The sequence below is a fragment of the Zootoca vivipara genome, chromosome 2 (assembly GCF_963506605.1).
Source record: "Zootoca vivipara chromosome 2, rZooViv1.1, whole genome shotgun sequence".
Lineage (NCBI taxonomy): Eukaryota > Metazoa > Chordata > Lepidosauria > Squamata > Lacertidae > Zootoca > Zootoca vivipara.
The window spans coordinates 117,638,864-117,661,242 of record NC_083277.1 but is presented as its reverse complement, the minus strand read 5'-3'; the positions used below and the strand labels follow the sequence as shown (position 1 = coordinate 117,661,242).

The 22,379-nt window shown below is 47.5% G+C and overlaps 1 protein-coding gene across 8 annotated transcripts in view; it reads left to right on the top strand.

The window, feature by feature from the left end:
• Nucleotides 1-22,379, top strand: part of FMNL3 (formin like 3) — a 103,714-nt gene that overhangs the window by 43,880 nt on the left and 37,455 nt on the right. For 7 of the 8 annotated variants that reach the window (XR_009557226.1, XR_009557227.1, XR_004691736.2 and 4 more), the window contains exons 2-6: nt 7,534-7,617; nt 9,432-9,512; nt 10,367-10,443; nt 18,600-18,683; nt 20,788-20,940. Coding sequence is in view for 3 of the 8 variants with exons in the window: in XM_035102436.2 (XP_034958327.1) it covers nt 7,534-7,617; nt 9,432-9,512; nt 10,367-10,443; nt 18,600-18,683; nt 20,788-20,940 (479 nt within the window). In the remaining 5 variants the exon portion in view is untranslated. The remainder of the gene's footprint in view (nt 1-7,533; nt 7,618-9,431; nt 9,513-10,366; nt 10,444-18,599; nt 18,684-20,787; nt 20,941-22,379) is intronic. The other variant, XR_009557228.1, reaches the window with a different exon arrangement.

Genomic DNA, 22,379 nt, shown 5'->3' with positions numbered 1-22,379 from the left:
AGCCAGAATGGCACCATCCACAAACTACAGGAGGAGAAACCTCAGATTTGCGGAACCCCAAGGTTTGCAGAAGTACAAAAAAAAACCTTTTGGGTGGAGAGTCTGTAAGGTCTATTAAGGACAGAGCATGCTCACTGGCTGCACAAAGTGCTGGTGGAAGGGAGGGTTGAGAAATACTCGGCACTGCAGTGTTTGGTCCCAATTGTTACTCTGTGTGTTTCAGAGAGAGAGAGTGTCCACCTCTTAAGCATTATACTGCAACATGTGGTATGTAAGTCTTACCATGCTCAGTAGAATCGGAAGCACATACTACTAAGGGTGTCTCCAGACTGTCAGTATTTTATGGGAGTGGTTTGGTTGTGTAAGGGGAAGAGAATACAGGGATCCTCCTCCCATCATCAAGAGCAGCTCCTCCAATAGCAGCAATGCCAGCGGGGAGGGGGAGGAGTCCAGTGAGGAAGGAGGAAGAGGGATGCAGGGCTCCGGCAACACAGAAGAGCCCCTGCTACACGTGAGGGAGAAAGAGAGAGGGGGGAAAGGGGGGAGAAGGAAAACATGGAGCATAGACCCTTTTTTCCCCCGGTTCCGGAATTACGCAGGAGAAGGAGGGGAAGAAGTTTTGCCGTCCCGAGACTCTTATGCTGGAAGAAGTCGAGGGGCGGTCCATTCCCGGATTCTGCATCCGACTAAGCAGACATGTTCTACACACCAGTTCCACTGTAAATAGACTCCACTAAATAAAACTGTCTAAAGACGAGAATGTGGAGCGTCGTTACTCTAGAGTAGTCGCAATAACAACCTCTGACAGCTTGTATGCCAAAACTTTAGGTTTATGCATCAACATGCTTTTTTTTGTTTTGTTTTTTTAAATCCACTTTAAATATACAAACAAACACCTGGACTCCTTACGGTTTGGAAAGTGATGAGGAAGTGCATTGGAAAATGTGGGAAGAATGTATAATCCGGATGGAAAACTCATTGTAGTGTAACTGCTCTGCAAACAAATCACAGCGAATTCTCAATAAAGACTGCATGTGAACTCAGCCCTGCGAAGGGCTTGTGAAAGCAAATCAGGATGAATGCTCCACATAGAGGTCATTTGGAGGGGCCCTAAGGATAAATCTTTCAAAGGGCGTCAACATTGCAACTCTCTGGCTCCATCTCTTGGCTAAACACAACCCCCCAATGTTTGGCCCGTGGCCCAAAAGATTATGTGGTGAGGGGACACAAGAACTCACTGCTGAGAGAGCGGGGCATCACACATCAATACAAAATTGCAGAAACAAAAGTACAAGTGTTCTGATATGTTTGAATCTTGGTTAATTCATTAAATATTTGTAATAAAATAAAATGTAGCACTTGGCTACAGAAATTCCACCCTCAGTTTCTGTGATTGGGGAAGCTGCCACAAACCGTTGCAGTGGGGCCTGCCTTCCCCTTCTCCCTTCTCCCAATTAACCTCCGTCTCCAGGGTCCACCCCCATGACATCACCAGGGACCACCCTTAGGTTTCAGGTTTTGGCCCTGAAATCTCAGAGGCTGGGATGCTTCTGACCACCTAAACAGTGGAGGTAAAACCAACCAAGTTGGTGGCCATCTAGTATTACTCTTTACCAGGGAAAGCTTAGCCCCCCACCCCCACCCCTGTTATCCACAACCTACAGTCTTTGGTACCACGAGTGGCAAGCGCCTTATTGGATCCATTGAGGGTATCTAACTGGCTTGTGCCAACCCCTGGCAAATTCCTCTGCAGGCCTAGGAAGCCAATCCCTTGGGTAGGGCCAAGGGGCTGAGTCACCAGTGGCTGCTACAGCACACAGTACAGCTGCTTGGGCCTCTCCTCCCCATTCCTTCTAAATTCACAGCGCAGGTCAGTTGTGGGTTGGGAACAGGATAGTGGAGTACTAGAAATGATTAAGAACAGATGGCATACATGCCAGAGCTGCAAAGGAAGGAGTGTGCCTCTTATTTCCCCCCTCAAAGTTTATTCTTCGACCAAGTTAGTCTTGATGGTTTGGAATTGGCGTAATTCTTTTTAAAAAAGTAATGGACATAGTCCCTGGGCATCCGCTAGGTGGAGATTCGGGCCCTGCAACCCATTTGATGTTGAGACCCCTGCAATGCACGGCCGTGCCTCCTCCGTTACCGGCATGAGAAGTAAGAAAGGTTTCCATAGCTGGCAGCTGCAGAGGCCGAAGGGGCTTTGTTGAGAGCAATTTGGAGGAATGCAATGTGGGCCCTTTTCCTTCTCGTGGTTGCGCTTGTCACTTCTGATTCCTTCCCCGCTAGAACAAAAGTGACTTTGTTGAAACTCCCATCCTCCTTGCATTTCCAAGGAGTCAGAGAGCGAGTGAGTCAGAGTCTGCGGGCTTTTCAGTCTGGCAGGTAGCCTGCCTTTTCTGAGTAGAGCTGGCCCCCTTGTGAATCCATTCTGGGTGTGTGTATAGATGGTATCCTGGACTGTGTGGAAGCAGGAATGGTAGGAAGGAATAAATGTGTGCACGTTCATTGTCCAAAGGGCAAGTTTGTGAATGGTGCAAGAAAATGTATGGGGATGTGCATGAATGGGAACAGGAAGAAGGGTTGTGTTGTATGTTTATTAATTTTTTTCTATGCCACCTTTCGTACATAATAACAAGGTGATGTGTAAAACCCAGGAGCAATCCATTGACAAAAAATCAGACTAAAACGGCAGACACTTAAGTCAATGGCAGATAGTTTAAAGAAACAAAGTGGTATAAACGACCAGCAAAGGCATCGGAGAACAAATGCGTTTTCAGCAAGGACCAAAATTACATTAAGGTAGGTGCTTCCCTCAGTTCACAGGGGAGGTGGTTCCACAGAAAGGGCGCCACCACTGAAAAGGCCCTTCCTTTGAGCACCACTAGGTGAATCTCTGCAGGTTGTAGTATGACCAGAAAGGCCTTGTCTGACTGTCTTAATGCAGGGGGCAAGCTGATATTCAGAATGGTACTCCTTCAGCCAAGCTGATCCCAAGTTATTTAGGGTTTCATAGGTCAAAAGCAACCCATTAAATCTGGCTTGGTGGCATATTGGCAGCCGCTAACTGCTACGGACCTGTTCCTTTGCGGGAAGCGAAACCCTCTCTAGGGTAACCAAATATCCCATTTCCCGGACCCAGGAACCACCTAGCCTCTAGACTTCTTTCTTGTAGGCTCTCACTTACTGGTGCACTCAATGGTGTGTGTGTGTGTGTGTGTGTGTGTGTGAGAGAGGAGAGAGAGAGAGAGAGAGAGAGAGAGAGAGAGAGAGAGAGAGAGAGAGAGAGAGTTATGTATGTCTGTATGCATTAGTGTGTGATTGGGACAAAATTATATTCTGTATGATGGCAACGTGGGGATGAGTGTGCAACTGGCTCATGTTTTCCCGTATGAAGAGAACATTAGAGCAGGCTGCTAGAAAGTGGGTTGAAAGAATATTCAGATGGGCATATTCCCCTCCGCCCCAGTTGAACAAGTTCCAGGCTTTGGAGAACTATGTTTGTTAAACCCATTATAACATGACGCAACATTTCATTTTATTTAATTTTGCTGTGTAACCTGAGACCTTTCTTTACCCGTCCTCGCCATAGCTGCCAAGTTTTCCCTTTTCTCGCGAGGAAGCCTATTCAGCATAAGGGAATTTCCCTTAAAAAAAGGGATAACTTGGCAGCTATGGTCCTCGCTGTAGTTGCATTAAAGCACTCTCCTGGGGATGGAAACCAGCACTGGCAGCGAACCCATATTATCTCACAGCCTTCTCCACTTAGACCAGCAAATTCTCATCTTCTTCTAGATTACCAATGGGGAGGCTGAGGCACAATGCCTCCAGAGGCAATGTTTGCAGAAAGCTGAACTGTGGAACTGCCTGCCACAAGGAAATAGTCATGGTGAAATATTTAGCAGTTTCCCCAAAAGGGATTGATTAGATATCCACAGCAAATGAAGTTGGTGATTGCCAAACCATTATACCAAACTCATAACAGGACTGGGTGAAACCTGTCTCTTAATATTTCTCATACACGTTGTTCAAGAGTTTTCCTTTCCCTCCTTTTCCTTTTCATACACGGCGAGGGAGATGGGATGGGGGGGGAGCCTGAATTAGAAATGCCATGTGAATAGTTCATTCAATTAAAAAGGCAATGTGATGTTTTGATCTCTTAATATGGGGGGCGGGGGGAGAGAATACTAGATAGTAGTTGATTTTTTTGAGTGCCCAGAAAGTAGAACTATGCATGAGACATTTGGGGCTGGAGCCACCAAGGAGCACATAACCCACTTATTCTTTGGGTTTCTGCATTAACAACAGTTTTGAGTCCAGAGCAGTGACTCATGGAGAGATGCAAAGGTGACCCTCCCCTGAAAATGGGCAATTCTCCTGCACCTCTGCATTGGAATCCAGTGACACCCAGCAGATTTATTCATAGCGGAGGCTAATTTGGAGGAAGCACGTCCAGAAAAGTGAATCATTCGGAGATGTAACAGGCGGCCTTCTCTGCAGATGGCATTTTGGACTCACAGGAGACTTGAGTGATGTTCGTTCGTTCATTCGTTCGTTCACCAGTTCATCCATAGCATGCTAGCAGCTTTCTTGTAGCAAACAGGTTCCACCTTGACCACTGTTGACCATGAACCACAGGCAAATGTGCTGAAAGCCACACATCTTGGTTGATAATTATTGAAATCTCCTGCAGGACTGGAGTGACAGCTGTGCCCAGGAGGCAATGAGGGAAATGCTTATTTCCCAGCTACCTTGCAGTGCTTTGGCAGCATCCTACCTCCTCACAGTCGAACCCAAACTAGAAGTTCATGTGGTCAGGGGCGTACCCAGGATGAAAACTAGGGGGGCAAGGCAAGCCATGGTTGTTAAGGGGCGAGGGGGTGCCAGGATCAGCCCAAAATCGGGCTGCTACGACCCCCTTCTCCCCCTCCGCGATTGGCAGGGGCAAGGGGGTGCCAGGATCAGCCCAAAATTGGGCTGTTCCGATCCCCTTCTCCCCCTCCGTGATTGACAGGGGCAAGGGGGCGCCAGGATCAGCCCAAAATTGGGCTGTTCCGATCCCCTCCTCCCCCTCCGCAATCAACGGGGCAGGTGGAGGGAAAACATCCCTTCTAGCCGGCTGACTGTGGGGCGGGTGGAGGGAAAGCCCCAGAGCCGCACAAAGCGTTTGGCTGGCTTTCCCTCCACCCGCCCCACAGCCAGCCGGCTAGAAGGGACGTCTCCCTTCTCCCTGGCTGGCTGTGGGGCGGGTGGAGGGAAAGTTGGCCAAATGCTCTGGGGCTTTCCCTCTGCCCGCCTCACAGCCAGCCTGCTAGAAGGAACGTCTCTCTTCTCCCCGGCTGGCTGTGGGGTGCGTAAAAGAAAAGGAGCGGCGGCAGGCAGCGGGGCAGGCTGGCCAGCGGCTCTGCTTCTGGGGGGGGGCAACTGCCCCCCTGCCTACGCCCATGCATGTGGTTTCAAATCCAGGTCTTATTGTCTGAAGGGCAAAGTGGGGGATGTGCAGCCTTTTAGCTCTTCGTGGCTTTATTATACCCAGAAGCTGCTCCTAGTATCAGTTTTCAGTGTGAAGCTCTGGAACAGTGCTGTTCTGGTAGCTGAGGGCACCACAACACATTCATGATTTGGAGTGAGTCATGTTTGGTTTTATTTATAGAGATTTCTTAAAATTTCATGCAAATGAGCACTTCCTTGGCTTGGTAGAGGAGATATTGCAGGCACATTGTACTGCTCTTATAGTCAAAAAGTGACACAGAAGCTTTCAAAAAAGCTATAAATAAATGTCCTAATTTCCTCCTTGTATTAAGGAGGCGTGGTGACTTCTCTTTTTCCTTACTCTCTTGAATTTCTTACTGTAGTACAGGGAAATACTATTGAGCATGCCTGAGTCTTTTACTGAAAAGTGAGGAGCGTTATAAACTCCTAGACTGGCTAGTACAGGGTTGGAGAGGCAAGGAGCTTGAATGAGGCAAGGACCTGGAAAGCCTCAGCCCTCCTGGCTTTCAAATTTAACTACAAGGAGTAACTCCCCTGGCTACCAACCTGTGCCTATGGCAAGGGAGAGCCATGCTTCATCTAGATCAGGTATCCCCAAACTGCGGCCCTCCAGATGTTTTGGCCTACAACTCCCATGATCCCTAGCTAACAGGACCAGTGGTCGGGGAAGATGGGAATTGTAGTCCAAAACATCTGGAGGGCCAAAGTTTGGGGATGCCTGATCTAGATGTTATCAAGGATGGAGAAAAGCAAGACCTGAGGGACATAGAAAGATCACTGTATAGGGTTGCAGAGTACCTTGGTCTTCATCTGGTGCATCAGACTAGAGAGGGAAGCAGAAAGGAAAGGATAAAGAAAGGGAGACAGAGAAAGAGAGGAGGAGAGGAAGACACATTTAGGCTAAAGGATATAAAAGCATGATTGATTTATTTTTGCTGCATTCCTGTTCACCAGGAGCGGGGAACGTTTTGGGCACAAGGGTAGGGGTGCCATATTTCAAAAAGTAAAAACCAGGACATCCTGAAAGTTGTTGAGTTCCTTTCCTTTCAAAAACGCCAAAAAAAAACACGTGAATTATCAATTGAGTTGCCGAAGATCCAGGGCAAAGTACCACATTTTGAAAATTCCCCCTGGATGTCAGTTCCACCTTTGAAATCCAGATGTATGGCAGGCCTACACAAGGGAAACCTTTGCAGCCTTGGCTAACCTTCCGAGGGCCACATGCCACTAGTGGGTGTGGCCAATGGTGGGTGTGGCCACCTCTCACGCACCTTCTCACATGCACACCCAGGCAGTACACAGATGGCTGCACAGAACCCACAGAGATCAGATGAGGAGTGGGGTTACTGGCCCCTCTCAATTCATCAAAGGGTTGATTTGATGACCAAGCAGAGAGAGTGATGTGCATCTTCTTCAGTGGATTGGGATGTGCCCACCTCAGCAGTCAGGGTGCCTACTTTGGGGGGAACCTTCCTTCCTTCCTTCCTTCCTTCCTTCCTTCCTTCCTTCCTTCCTTCCTTCCTTCCTTCCTTCCTTCCTTCCTTCCTTCCTTCCTTCCTTCCTTCCTTGACAAATTGACTGAACTGGAGTTACGGTAGTTAGCTATCCCTTGCTATAAAGTCTAACCTGGGAGAAAGTCTCATTGAACTCCTGAGTAGGCAAGATTAAGATTGCATTGTAAATGTGGATCCATGTTGCATCTTTGAAATTAAAGGAGGGCCGTTTCTCGAAAAGGTTAAAGACCATTGGTTCATTTCAGTAATTTTATTCCTGGATTTGGCATGTTTTTGGTTAAAATTCTGGACTCTAGACAAGTCAGTAGATTATTGTGCTCTCCAGACCAGACCAGTTTGCCAGCCTGACCCATCATCCCCAAGTCAGCACATTGCTGAATGTAACCAATATGCTCCTTGACAATCCCGGGTCTTGCCTACACTTTCTCTTGAAAGAGGAAGTCCTTCCATGCTTCCCAGCATATATTCTATGGAAGCAGTCCAAGAACTCCATCCACACCACCTGTCTCTCTGCTCCTCTCCTTAGAGCTCCATGAACCTCCCTCCTGACAAGGCTCGTCTCCTCCGACAATATGACAACGAGAAGAAATGGGACCTCATTTGCGACCAGGTAAGGTGGGGCTGCCCTGTGATTGTTGTTGATGGGGTGAGATTCCTCTCTGCCATTAAAGCTACAAATCATATCATGGCCATACCTGCCATGTTGCTGTCAGAGAAATAAGAGACCGGGTGGAAATAGCAGACCGGAAGTAGCGCTGCCGTCATTTTGGAACTGGGCGGAGCAGTTCCAAAATGGCCGCTGTGCCAGAATAAACTGGGGAAAAACAAAAGAACAGCTGGGAAAACGGGGATTTCCCGGGGAAAACGGGAGACTTGGCAGCTATGATCATGGTAGAGGCCGATGACTCAGACAGGGTCGCTGCCAGAAACAGCTTCATCTCCCCTTGAGCTACAGTTCCTTGACTCCCTTTAAAAGAGCAGGCCAGATCCCCTTATCATAATGCATTTTTCCTACTTGGCTGCTTAATTCTTTGTTGTTATGAGAATGGTATCCCTGTTACCCACATGATTAACGGGAAAACGTAAACATCTGGCCTCCATGAAGGCCTGTTACAGGCCATAACATTATTTTAGCTATTTCTATACTGCACAATTACCAAAGTTTCTAAGCAATGGGAAAGCTCTTTCACTTGATTTCGAGGTTGCTTCCATGCTGGGCATTTACTGTGGAACATAACTGTTTTGCTCATGTACTTTTCATGGGGCATCTGCACAGAACCATGAGCAAAACATTCGGCTCCTGTGCATTCTGCCACCCACCTGCTGAGCTCAGAAAATTCTACAGGCCCCTAGCTATAGACACACACAGCTACCCATAATACACTGCGATATGATTCCTCCCTGTCTAATCAAGAAACCCACAAAATTTAGTAGAAGAAAGTGGGATGAAATTGTCCCTCCATTTATTTTCAGTCCTCCCCTGTTCCTGTACATTTAACATCAGCTTGATCCGAAGATATTAGCAAGTGATAATCCTTATCCCTATGTTATAAGCAACTTGGAGGTTCTTGCAGATCAAGGTGCTGATAAAGGCATAGGAGTGGTCCATGTCATTCTTTCCTAGTCAGTTGACAAATCCTGTTAGCAGCTGTTTGTGCCTCTGCAACAGTAGCAGCCAGCATGGGTATCTCTCTGTGTGTTGTTGTCCTCTTAAGTCCTCTCAGATCCCAGCCAGCATAGCCAGCGGTCAGGGCTGATGGAGGGCATTAGGTTAGGATAGGTGCCCCTGCTCTTTAAGGGGGGCCTAACATTTGTAGTATGTTAGGCATTTGTAGTAATAAACCAAGAGCCTATGTTCCATAAATCACCTTGGACAGCAACTAGGAAATCATGGAATATCGTTTTTCTCCGCCTGTGGGTTCCCAGACCATAGGTTCTACAGCCCAGTTCTGTGTGTGCTTATTTAGAAGTTAAGTAAATTCCTCTGAGTGCAGTGGGGCTTGCCTAAGGTTGCAATCCTAAGGGGAAAGGTGCAGATTTTGCTAGCATTTGAGCAGGACAAAAGGCCACAGAAGAGAATGTATACGGGTGGAGCAGAGAGTGGAGACGGCTTTCCTTTCAAGCTTATTAGATGGAATTCAGATTACCCAGGAAGAGCAAGCCACCAGACAGCGTTGTCATTGGTGCAAGTCAGGGCAACACTAAGGCTTGCTATGTTAACAAATAAATAGTGGGGACCTTTCCCCTGTGGTGACTTAGGCCAAGCTTGGCTCTGTGCTTTTGAAGACCTAACCATCATTATTCCTGCCCTCTGCTTCTTTCTTTCTTTCTTTCTTTCTTTCTTTCTTTCTTTCTTTCTTTCTTTCTTTCTTTCTTTCTTTCTTTCTTTCTTTCTCTTCCCCACCCACTCTTGTCCTGGAGCAGGAACGATTTCAGGTGAAGAACCCACCCCACACATACATTCAGAAACTGAAGAGCTTCCTTGACCCTGGAGTCACCCGGAAGGTAAGACGCTCAGAATATTTAATGTATGCAAGTTCCATTCATAGATTACTTTAAACGGTTTACAAGACTGGAAACATCAAACAAAGCATTGGCCATGCAATATGACAGTGATGCCCACTCAGGGCATGTTGCCACAAGAGGAACAACTTCCCTTCTCCTCCCCCAGCCCACTGCTCTGGGGATTCTCCAAACACACACCCCTGAGCCAAAATGGAGGGGGAAGTTGCTAGCATGTGCTGTTTCCCACTAGCACAGCTACTTGGTTGGCACCAAGGCCGCTGCTCTCCCTTTGTTAATACCACTACCAGACTAGGGCGAGGCGGTCCTTCAATTTGAGGATTTCTTCAAATAGAGGCCTTAAAACAGAACACGTAGCTATCCTATTCCAAGATGGCTATCACTTGGCCAGGCAGGGCCCTTTCCAATGAGACCAGTTGCTCATCCTGACAAGCAAACTCTGAGGCTAGGCCTAATAGCAGAGGTGGAGAACCTGTGGCCCTGCAGGTGTCATTGGACTCAAACTTCCATCAGCCCCAGCCAACATGGTCATTGGTCAGGGGTGATGGGAATTGTAGTAGGGTACAGCTGGAAGGTGCCAAGATGGCTACTCCTGGTCTGTGCCATAGTAAGGAATCTCACAGACCCTCCAGTTCTTGCAGAAGTAGTATTATTTGCATAAAGAACAAGGGGTATAGGAGAATATAAGCAGGAATTACAGACAGATAAGGAGGTATGGAAATAACGGGTGCATTTAACCCGATGGTTGATCCTACCCTCATATGCAAGCTTGGTTGTAGATGAGGAAGGTAAATTGGTTGTATCCTGCCAATAAAGTATGGTCTTTATGCTTGTAGAAGTTCCGCCGGAGGGTGCAGGAATCCACCAAAGTGCTGAGGGAGCTGGAGATCTCTCTAAGGACCAACCACATTGGGTAAGTCATTGGTGGACCCTCCCTAGGTCTGATTTATTGCTGCTCTAACGTGCTCTGCATCAGCCTTCTTCAGCCACGGTGCACACAGTGTTCTGAGGACTGCTCAAGGCTTCTCTTGCCTTAAGGCAGTCACTAGATCCTGCCAACATTACAGGGACCTGCGTGTTTGTGCCACTGGCTGTTTGTTGGCCTAGAGGTATTTCCGAAATGCAAGCAACAAGATCCATGTTGGAGGCGGACTAAGAGAACCAGAGGCTGCAATCGACACGCAAGTTATGCGGGGCATGAGCCATCTATTATAAAAACCCCTTGAAATCCAATGGCAATGTTTAGCACATGCCCAGATCTCTCCCACTGAAGTTAATGGGATTTTAAAGTGCTTAATTTTGAGTGTAGCCGGGGGGCAGGAGATTTACTGCGTGTGCAAACGGGTTAATAAAGTGGTGCAGTTTCCCCACTTGACTTTGGTATCTCTCTGTTGTGTGTGTGTGTGTGTGTGTGCGTGTCAAAAAGCTTCTTCTGCTTAATTTGGGTGATGTAATGATGATGGCTTCTATAATACAAGAAGCTGTATAAAAGGTAAAGGGACCCCTGACCACTAGGTCCAGTCGGGACCGACTCTGGGGTTGTGCGCTCATCTCGCATTATTGGCCGAGGGAGCCGGCGTATAGCTTCCAGGTCATGTGGCCAGCATGACTAAGCTGCTTCTGGAGAACCAGAGCAGCACATGGAAATGCCGTTTACCTTCCCGCTGTAGCGGTTCCTATTTATCTACTTGCATTTTGACATGCTTTCGAACTGCTAGGTTGGCGGGAGCTGGGACCAAGCAATGGGAGCTCACCCCGTCACAGGGATTCGAACCGCCGACCTTCTGATCAGCAAGCCCTAGGCTCAGTGGTTTAACCACAGCACCACCTGGGTCCCGCCACCTGGATGTAATGATGATGGCTTCTATAATACAAGAAGCTGTATAGGTTTTGGCTAGTACGTGGATTCCCAGATGAAATGCAGTCTTCTCGACATCAGTTAATTTCTGGAATTTACCCAAGGTGGGGTGATACGGATAGATAGTTTTAAAATGGCCATTAGACAGATCCATGGAGGTTGAATCTTTTGGTGGCTACTGGTCATGATAGTTATATGGAACTCCCCAGATCAGTGGTAGCAAGAGATATGCCAATCAATACCAGTAGCTGGTTGGGAACATTGGACAAAAAAATCCTCTTTTGTAAAATTCCTGGAAGTGCAGAAGCTAAGTAAGCTACAGCTTAGGGCCTCCAAAACATTTTTTAGAAAAACTAAATTTCAAGTTTTACCTAACTGGTTAAAAAATTAATAGGCTTCTTGCTATGTAGATGTTTTATTTCGTGTGTTAGGTTTTCGTTGCATCCTCACCTATGTAATGGTATATATGCAAATATGAAACTTTATCATTTCTGCTTTCAGTGTCCTTTCTGTTGTGTTCTTTGTCTTCTGTTACAAAACTTTTTTAAAAATGTAAATGGGAGGAAGTTAAAAAAGAAGTGGGGACATCTTTTGGTGATGCTAAGGCAGGCATCCCCAAACTTCGGCCCGCCAGATGTTTTGGACTACAGTTCCCATCTTCCCCAACCACTGGTCCTGTTGGCTAGGGATCATGGGAGTTGTAGGCCAAAACATTTGGAGGGCCGCAGTTTGGGGATGCCTGTGCTAAGGGGCCTTAAACTTGACAAAGCTTAGGGTTCTGCATGACTGCTGGTTGGCTTCTGTAGGAAGCAGGATGCTTCACTCACTGGCCCTTTGACCTGATCCGTTTGGGCTCTTAATGTCCAGGCTGTCCTAGGAATCAGTCCAACAAAGCAGAAAATGGTCCACCTGGGTGATGGTCCATTTGACAGGCAGGCCAAGAAAAGCAGTAAAAGAAAAAAAGAGGGATGGGTTAGATGAGGACGTTCTTCTTCAACGCTTCCCCTCGGCCCGCTGATATCGCTCTAGCTTGCCTGAGAGGTCCCTATTCTCCCAAAGGTTCCCTTGCCTTCTGTTGTGAGCTAGGAAATGCGCCGCTATCACCACCTGTCCTGGCTCCAGCTGGAAGGGAAACGCCGGCAAGAGCAGGAAGCCGAACTGTTCCTGTCCTTAGTTTCTGGTCACTGCCGGCTGGGCGGGACTTCCTCAGGGTGGCTGGAGCTGACACGGGGAGTGGTTGCTTAGTCAGCAAGACTGTTTGGTCTAGGCAATGAAAGAGCGGCAGTTTGGGTGTGAGAATCAATAACAAAGAAGGGGGGGATTGCTAGATGCTGGGGATGAGAGATTGTGAGTGAGAGCGAAATATTTTGAGGTGTCATTACAGTTTTCCATGAAACAGGGTTGGTGGCGTCTGTGGATTCGTGGTGGAGAATCATACAACTGTAGTGCCAAAAGAGGACTTATAAGAAGGTTATCTATTCCAAAGCCTTGCAGTAAGGCAAGAGTCATCGCACCGCTCCCAGACTTTTTTTTTTAAAGGCACCTATCCAGCACAAGGTCACAGGCTCTATTATCTTCTAGATTTTAGCAGGCAGTTGACGGAGAGCAAAAGGGGCCAAAGTCTACTGACGGAGAGGAACAAGGAACGTGTTCAGTAAAATGCACCCAAATATGTGGCTAGGTCACTTGTTCTGCAGAAGTGCAACTCTGCCTCCCCCAACCTACTGCAAAAGTCATTTGCTAATATTATCTGCAAATTAAACCTTTTCCACGTAGCCCATAATATTGTTGTTGTTGTTTAGTCGTTTAGTCGTGTCCGACTCTTCATGACCCCATAGACCATAGCACGCCAGGCACTCCTGTCTTGCACTGCCTCCCGCAGTTTGGTCAAACTCATGTTCGTAGCTTCGAGAACACTGTCCAACCATCTCATCCTCTGTCGTCCCCTTCTCCTAGTGCCCTCAATCTTTCTCAACATCAGGGTCTTTTCCAAGGATTCTTCTCTTCTCATGAGGTGGCCAAAGTATTGGAGCCTCAGCTTCACGATCTGTCCTTCCAGTGAGCGCCCATAATATTAGCAACTGCTATTTAGTCATACACATTGGTAATGACCAGCCATTTATATGAAAGCCAACTCACAACATTCTGTCACAAATTGGTGTGGCCAAGAAATAGTACTGGCTGTGTGCTGAATTTTTGCGGGGTTCATTTTTCACATCTTTCTAGAATGGTAGCTTTGCTCAGCGTCCCTCCAGACAGCCTTTTTATTGTGCATTTATGCTGATTCGTAGGAATGATATTGTTGGAGTGGTTATAAGAAACCCTCTTTCGCACCTGCAAAAGGTTTTGGGTGGACATCCTACCTTGTTTCCAATCAGCACATGCCCCGTGACTTCCTGCTGAAACCCTGCAGTTCTTTTATGCCACAAATTGTTGGTTTATTTCTGTTGTGCTTTTGTTGCACTATACAGCAAAAGGGTGCCCCTCCAGACAGAAATAACATGATACTATTGGGGGAAGTATCACAGAACAACTAATAAAGCAGGATGATGTCTGGAAGGCCCAATATAAATCCAGCCCTAATGCACCATTATTGTGTCAATGCCAGCTCAGACACTCTTAGTTTAGTATAGCACAGCGGTAGGCAACCTAAGGCCCGGGGGCTGGACACAGCCCAATCGCCTTCTAAATCCAGCCTGCGGACGGTCCGGGAAGCAGCATTGGTCTGAGGGATGGTGGACTGGAAAAGATTGATGACCCCTGGTATAGCAGGAGCAGGGATATTAACCTTAGGCAAGCAACTATCTCTACTCCCTGTGCATGATTCTTGGGTGCTAAGGTTAGGAGCCTCTAATGCAGACATCCCCAAACTTCGGCCCTCCAGATGTTTTGGACTACAATTCCCATCTTCCCCGACCACTGGTCCCGTTAGCTAGGGATCATGGGAGTTGTAGGCCAAAACATCTGGAGGGCCGCAGTTTGGGGGTGCCTGCTCTAATGCATCATGTGTGCAATACTGGTCTACCTTTCAGGACTGTTTTAAAGATTAATGTGGTAGAGTGTGTGGATCACTTTGCACAATAAAATAAAGCACCATGTATACCTAATCTATTATAATTACTACTAAAACCACAAAGGGTTTGTTGTGGAAATTACAAAGATAAACACTGACTGGAACTAAAAGTATGAAATTGTTTATAAGAATCATAAGGAATAAATTACAGGGCCTCTTGCAATTCAGTAAGAAAGGAATGCATCTTTTGTTAAAAGTAGATATGTGTAAAACTGTTTTTGCTTTATAACAGTGCAAGCATACATGGGAGTTATTTTCGGGACTATTCCTGATATTCAGCTATTGAAGAGGAACAGAATAAACAAGCCTGTCTATATTCCACATGCAAAATTGCAGAAAGCAGTGAGCAGTGTTGGCTGCACATTACAACATAATTTTGCACTTACTTTAAAACAGGCATCCCCAAACTTCAGCCCTCCAGATGTTTTGAACTACAATTCCCATCTTCCCCGACCACTGGTCCTGTTAGCTAGGGATCATGGGAGTTGTAGGCCAAAAACTGGAGGGCTGCAGTTTGGGGATGCCTGATTTAAAACAAAGAAAGTGCTGGTCCTTAAGCCTGCAAAAATAGGCTTGAGTGTTTGTGGGAAATATCTGATCAAACTGGTGACAGGAATGATGGTCATAGTGCTGGAGTAGCTGCAGAGGATTCAAAGCCGTCATGACATACAGCTTCAGTGCCATGCCTCTCTGTTTGTCCCTCCCCTTGACTAGCAGAAGTGGAATAAATTATGCAAAACAAGCATGTGTTTTGCATCCTGCAACTTGATTTGCATAATCTGCACAGCTGCTGGTTCCAGCTTTTCAAGGAGCAGAATGTGAGCTAACTTGGTACACAACATTGAGGGGTGTCATTGTTTTAAGTACACAGCTATGACAAAAATATGATCTGAAAAGCAGGCTGGCTTTGGAGACAGCATTGCACTTTTGATGGGAAGAGCCTTTTTTTTTAGGAATGTGTGATTGGGACTGGGGAGGGACAACAGGGAGAAGAGCAGGCGCTCGGAGCGTGATCCTTGGGGTGAGAATTGGAATGTTGCAAAGCGCACAAGGGAGTCCCTGTGTTCATCTTTGAAATGCCGAGGGGGGGGAAATGTGCTTGCATGCAAACAGCCCTAATCTGCTACAAACAGTCCGCCTGCCCTTGAGAAAAGTCCCTCTGTTTTTCCGGAACTTACTTTTTCTTTCCCGTAACCAGCGCAGCCTTGCCTGTTCAACTCAGTAATCCTTCTGGAGGGAGGGAGGCAGTTCCAGAAGCGCAATCTACTATGGGCATATTCTAGAGCAGTAGTGACATTAGCTACATATGCAAACACAAGAGAGTTATTATGAGGCACCTGGAGCTATGTTTTCCCTGTAGGCAGCCATGGCGTGGTGCCTCTTTTGCTCCTGTTTCTCCCCATGTAACCCAGAGGGGACTGGATTGTGTGGGTTCAACAGTAAGTTCAACACTACTCCTGTTTAGCCATTTGGTCCTTCCTAAGCCTGTGATATGGGATCCAGGTGCCGCTGTGGGTTAAACCACTGAGCCTAGGGCTTGCTGATCAGAAGGTCAGCGGTTCGAATCCCTGTGACGGCGTGAGCTCCCGTTGCTTGGTCCCTGCTCCTGTCAACTTAGCAGTTCTAAAGCACGTCAAAATGCAAGTAGATAAATAGGTACCGCTACAGCGGGAAGGTAAACGGCGTTTCTGTGTGCTGCTCTGGTTCGCCAGAAGTGGCTTTGTCATGCTGGCCACATGACCTGGAAGCTGTACGCCGGCTCCCTCGGCCAATAATGCGAGATGAGCACGCAACCCCAGAGTCGGTCACGACTGGACCTAATGGTCAGGGGTCCCTTTACCTTTAAGCCTGTGATATTCTCTCTCTCTCTCTCTCTCTCTCTCTCTCACACACACACACACACACACACACGTGAAACTTCCTCATCTTGTCTGACAATTGGTCCATCTACCGCAGCATTATCTACTGGCAATAGGAATCCAGAACTTAGGGAGATAAGTCTTTCCTGAGAGATTTTCAATTTTTTGAGACCGCCACCCTGCAAAACGTGTTCTCTGCCACGGACCTACAGTCAGAGAATACAGGCATGCCTGCTCATAAGCACATAAAAGCATGTGCACCAACTCGGCTGAGTATCCTTTTATGCATACTGTACGCCCACAATCTCCTTTCCTGTACTAGAGCGTGGCTAGGATTGGATTTGCCTTGGGCAGCTTCTGCTCCCACCTCTGTGCCCTTTAACCTTCAGCAAATGTGTTGAGGGCCCTAAAATAGCAGCCACTGGAGTCAGACAGGAAACACACAGGGGTGGAGGCTGGAGTTCAGACAGGCAGGAAATGGGCGGGAGTGTTGCTCCCCTGTCCCAGAGAGAGAGAGAGAGAGAGAGAGAGAGAGAGAGAGAGAGAGAGAGAGAGAGAGAGAGAGAGAGAGAGAGAGAGAGAGAGAGAGAGACAACATATGCATAGTTCCAGTATCCAAATGATTGATGGACAAAATCACATTCAACCATGACTACTTCTGGAAATAACATACACTGAACAACCAGCCTCCATCATATTCCAGAGTTGGCACACCTACACACAGAGGGACACAAAGCCACAGATACACAACCACACACTCACTCCTGTATTCCTTTATTTCACACTCCATCTGGTTCAGTCCAATCCCTTGATGCAGATTGGGATCATATTCATACCTTCGTGTTCCTTCACAACTTGCACAACAGAGCGAGAAGGATGGAGAGAGACATCCCCAGCGAATGTCGAAGGGACTGCAAGGCCCTGAGCGAAACCCTCCCTGCCCTGCGTCAAAAGATAACGCCCCGCCAGTTGCTTTATTTATCGGCAGCTGGGGATGCTGCAATCTCCCCACAACACGCATTGGGTGGGCCATGGCTGGCTTCCTTCTGAATTTTATCATGTTCATCTGTCTCCTTTGAACCCGCTCCAGTTTGCCCACTTTGCTCCAAAGGCACAGGGCCCCCAGACTGAATAAACACAATTCTGTAAATGAGCTGAACTTGATCTGTGTTATACAGAGGGAGTCTTGTGTCTAGTAGCCTCTGCTCTGTTTAAGGCTTGGAGGCAGGCAGGAGTCTGGGAGAGACATTGCTTGCACCTCATCATGCTCCCCCCCCCTCTGTCTGTCTGTCTGTCTGTCTGTCTGTCTGTCTGTCTTCTTTTGCCACTCTACCAAATCTGGCCAAACAGGTTTGTGCAGGTTTTAAAATAGCATAACCCTCACCCTTTCTGCAGAACCTGATTAGAGCAGGTGAAAGCATCCACAACACCTTTCTTTCTTTGACACCATCTTAAACTATTTCGGAGGTGGAGGTGTTGTCTGTCTCTAGTCTTTATGAGCTTGATGCAGTTCTAAAGTTGCCTTTTTGGATCGCTTCTTAACAACAACAACAACAACAACAACAACAACAACAACAACAACAACAACAACAACACTTCTTCCATCAAGCCTTTCTTCCTGGACCACCCTCACCACCTCTGCACTGTCTTTACCACCACATCCTTTCAACTCTTTTCCTTTTCACTTTCCCCTTTCTTCTATTGTCTTCCTTCAGCTTTGTCCTGAGTTTACTTTTGGGGGAGGCATTGGGTTTAGTGATTTGCATGCTGATTTGTTATTGCTATTTTGATCTGTCCTGCAGTCTATGTTTTAATTGTGATATTTATAATGTTTATTTTCTTTGCACGCTGCCCTGTTCACTTTACTGGAAGGTGATCTAGAGACAGCTTTTAAATGAATACACATTCAATGGCAATTACCGTACTTCTTAGTAAGTGTGTCTACAGTAGCATCCTCAGCCACTCATCAATGGGTCGTATTCAATGTAGCATGAACCAAAATGTTCCATCAGCGCAAGCATTTCTGCTTGAGCAACAGAACACTCACCCCCCTCCATGTCCCCTAAATCCGTTCCAGGTCCCACCCACCCCCCAACCCTCCAGAGCAGATTTGGGGGTGGTACTGTGGAAGGAAGGGGGAATCTCGTGGCAATAAGGTAATCTTTGCTAGTGCAACTATTTAAGTGAAAATCACATGATGGTATGATGGATAATGGATCGCAAGTCAATGTGAGCTGCCCTTGGGTAATAAAGCCCCGTTCTGGGTTTTTCTTTTGCAGGTGGGTGCGCGAGTTTCTCAATGACGAAAACAAAGGCCTGGACGTGCTGGTGGATTATCTCTCCTTTGCTCAGTGTGCGGTGATGTAAGTGTCTGCATTTCCTTTGAGGTGCCCCAAATCTTCCCGCCTCTTCATGCCACTATTGGAAGTAGTGGGACTTTGAAGGCAGATTGCTGGTCATTGTGAGTAGAGAGAAACATGCTCACAGGCTTCCCATAGATTCTGTGTTAGAACAGGATGCTTGACTGGATGGGCTACTGGCCTGATCAAAAAAAAAAAATTCTTATTATGTGATTATGAAACAGATTTTTAGACAAAATCAGTCCAGAAGGATAATTAGCTACCTGGTTGTTGTTTTTATCAGTCTTGGGCAGGCATCCCCAAACTGCGGCCCTCCAGATGTTTTGGCCTACAACTCCCATGATCCCTAGCTAACAGGACCAGTGGTCAGGGAAGATGGGGATTGTAGTCCAAAACATCTGGAGGGCCGAAGTTTGGGGATGCCTGGTCTTGGGCCTATTCATGTTTTCATTCAGATTCCCAGGCAGGCAGAAGAAGAATGTTGTTGAATTCAACATTTCCCATCCCAGGACTCTTACTTTTGGAACATCTTTAGTTGCAATGGCTCCCCTTTTTCAATGTGATAGTCATTGGCTTGGGGGTATTTATTAGGAGCATAAATCTGCTTGCTAGTTGGTTAATCATCAGGCCTTTCAATGATTCAAATATTATGAAAACCTCAGTTCAGGTGCCTCTCCAAGAAGAAGTGAGACAAATTTGCATCAGTGTCTCTGGGCAAGTTCAGGGGGCAGATGGTTGGGGTCCCACTGGCACTGAAGTCAGGGCACTGCTGAAAAGGCCCTCTCATTGGCCCCCACTCCACCCCTTCTGAGTGTCCCCGAGGAAGATTTTTACCGTTTGAGGCAAGCTCACATGGAAGGAGATACACCTGAAGGCACTTTGATCCCAAGCCATTTAGAGGCGCAAAGGAAGGGCAGGGAACCTCTTTCAGACCAAGGACCACATTTCCTTCTGGGCAACCTTTTGAGGGCCACGTGCCAGTGGTGGGGCCAGAGGCAAAAGTAAGCAGAGCAATGAGGCTCTGTACGGCAGGCTAGTTTTTGCACACGTGCTTTAGCCTACATACAGGCAAGCTAGAGACATCATCAGAGTTTAAGCACACACACCCAGCCCATCAAAAACACCCAGAAGAGGGTGCAAAACAGCGGGAGGATATGGCTGGAGAAGATGTGTGACCTGGAGAGAGAGTCTTGGAGGACCGCATTCGACCCCTGGACCATAAGGTCCCCACCTGTGCTATAAAGGTTAAGGCCAGTATTTCAAAGTGGGATCTTTAAATGGACCAGGAGGCCAGTACAGTTGCTTTAAAACTCTTCACCGAGATGCAAAGAGCAGCATGGGGGCAACTTGTGAGTTGGTGCCCTGCTGAGCTGGTGTCCAGCTCCCCTTTTAACAAGGGAATTTCTTTGACACCAACCAACTCTGGAGGTCTATCCTTAATCGTAGAGTCGGAGGGGCCTGCGAGGGCCATCTAGTCCCACTCCCTGCAATGCAGGAATCTTTTTGCCCAACGTGGGGCTCAAACCCACAACCCTGAGATGAAGAGTTCTCCTGCTTTACCAGCTGAGCTACCGTATCTGTGACTCCTTCCAGGATTCGGAGGACACAGCTCTAGTAGCTCCCAGGAAGCAAGCTGGTGTGTGCAGCACCCTCTCTAATGTCGACGCCTGACTGTCAGGTGGTTCACTCCTCATGTCAAGCCAGCCTACTGTAGCACAGTGCAGATTGGCCTGTATGTTGTGAGCACACATCTGATGCAATGCTAGCCTGGGAATTTGTCATAGGGTAGGCCCAGCCTTAAAAAACATGCCTGCCTGCCTGCCAGTGTGTATGTATGTATATATATGCCTTGTCCCCGGTTTTCTTTGTGCTCAGATCCTGCTTACGCAGGGGGAGATTTGCGCGTATGCTGGCACCTTGTCGCTTGCCAAGCTGCTGGGCTTGTGGCCTGTTGGAAGGAGTCCCCGTGAATCCAGAGCTTGAGCGCCCTACGCAGCTTTTGTTCTCAAGCATCTCTGTGTGTTTGTGTGTGCGGCTGGGGGGGGGGGCGTTGTTTCTGTGTGTCTGTGGGCATATGTATGGTGTGTGATCCGTCTCTGCCCTCCAGGTTTGATTTTGAGGGCCTGGAAAGTGGTGAGGATGGAGCGCTGGAAAAGCTGAAATCCTGGAGCAGGTCCATAGAGGATCTGCAGCACCCCAGCACCCTGTCTGCACCCTACGCCAACAGCCTTGCTCGCTCTGCGCGGCAGTCTGCTCTCCGGTATGTACCTCTGCCCTGCTGCACCTTCTGGTGTGTAGCCTTCTGAGCTCTGCCGTTGGTTGTAATAATAAACCCCCTCCCTGCTTTCTGCCCTCCAGGGGATGCCGTGTGCTGATCTCTTCTCCCCACTCCCATCCTTCCCCCTTGATGCTCCTCTGGCGGTAGCTGGCCATGTCTCCTCTCTGCTCCAGGCCTTGTCTTTTGCCATGCTCTGTTTGCCTGTCTTTGCTGGGTCTCCTGTCCTCTCTCTTTCTCTGTCCTTGTCACCTGGGTAAGTATTTCTGCACTGGGCTGCTCTGTGAGGAATTCTGTGCACACTCCCCGGGCTGTACAGTGGCCTAGGTGCATGAAGATGTGTGCGGGAACGCAGAGGGGGGCCCCCTGCAGTCCACATCCAGGGTTGGTGGCAAGCAGGGGGGCCAAGCGGCCAATGGGGACGGATTATCTAACAGCAAGGTCCAAGATTCCTGGTACATCGCAGTCCAGGGGTTCCTGTCCTGGGAATGGACATGGATTCAAACTCCAACTTAATCACAGGCCCGTTGGCTGACTTTGGAAAAGCTCCTTCTCTCTCAGACTCTGATTCCCATCTGTAAAATGGAAAGAAAAACAGCTTTACCTCGCAGGGCTATTGCTCCTGACAATTTTCACTGCATGGGAATGCCTGGTGTTTCTTGATAATAGTAGGCATTCAGTACTTTGAGGTGGCTGGATATCCTTGTAGGTCCAGCAGAGAAATTCTGTGGTGTATTTGTTTATTATTTGTTTCATTGAAAATTACATACCACTTGATTGTAAAAACAAACAAACACCCAACCACAATCTCAAAGCAGTTTACACATTGAGACAGCTATTGCGCAACAAGGGCTGCTGAAAGATTATTGTCATTTTCCCCCTTCAGTGATTCATGGGTAAAGGTTTGAAAGAAGTATTGCTGTTTGTGGTATATACATTCATCCTGCTATTTTGTCTGGCTAAATAGGTTTGGGAGGCTTTTGTGTTTACCCAAATCCTGCAAAACATAGTTGAGGAAACAGAACACATTGAAACAATGCCTTTTTTGTATCATTTCCTACTCTTTACCTCTAGCCTACAAAGAATTAAACCGAGTTTAGAGGGTACTCCATGTAATCAGAAGACAGGATGCCTAAATGGGTTGGGTGGACTCATTTTCTTACTTAGTTTGGTCATCTGGTTCCCTTTCCAATTCATGTCTTTAAAAATTGGGAGCTCAAGAGTTCGGACATTTTTAGCATGGGGGGGGGGCGAATCTGCCCACCTCGCATCTTGGATGAGGGTCGTGGCTGCGAAGGGATCCATGTCTCCCCATATTGTCCTGGAGGGACATGGCAGATATATATGATGAGCCCCAAACTCAGTCAAAGGTTCAAATCAGGCCAAACATACTTTTCCTCCTTGATCGTTGAGCTTTTCGGCCC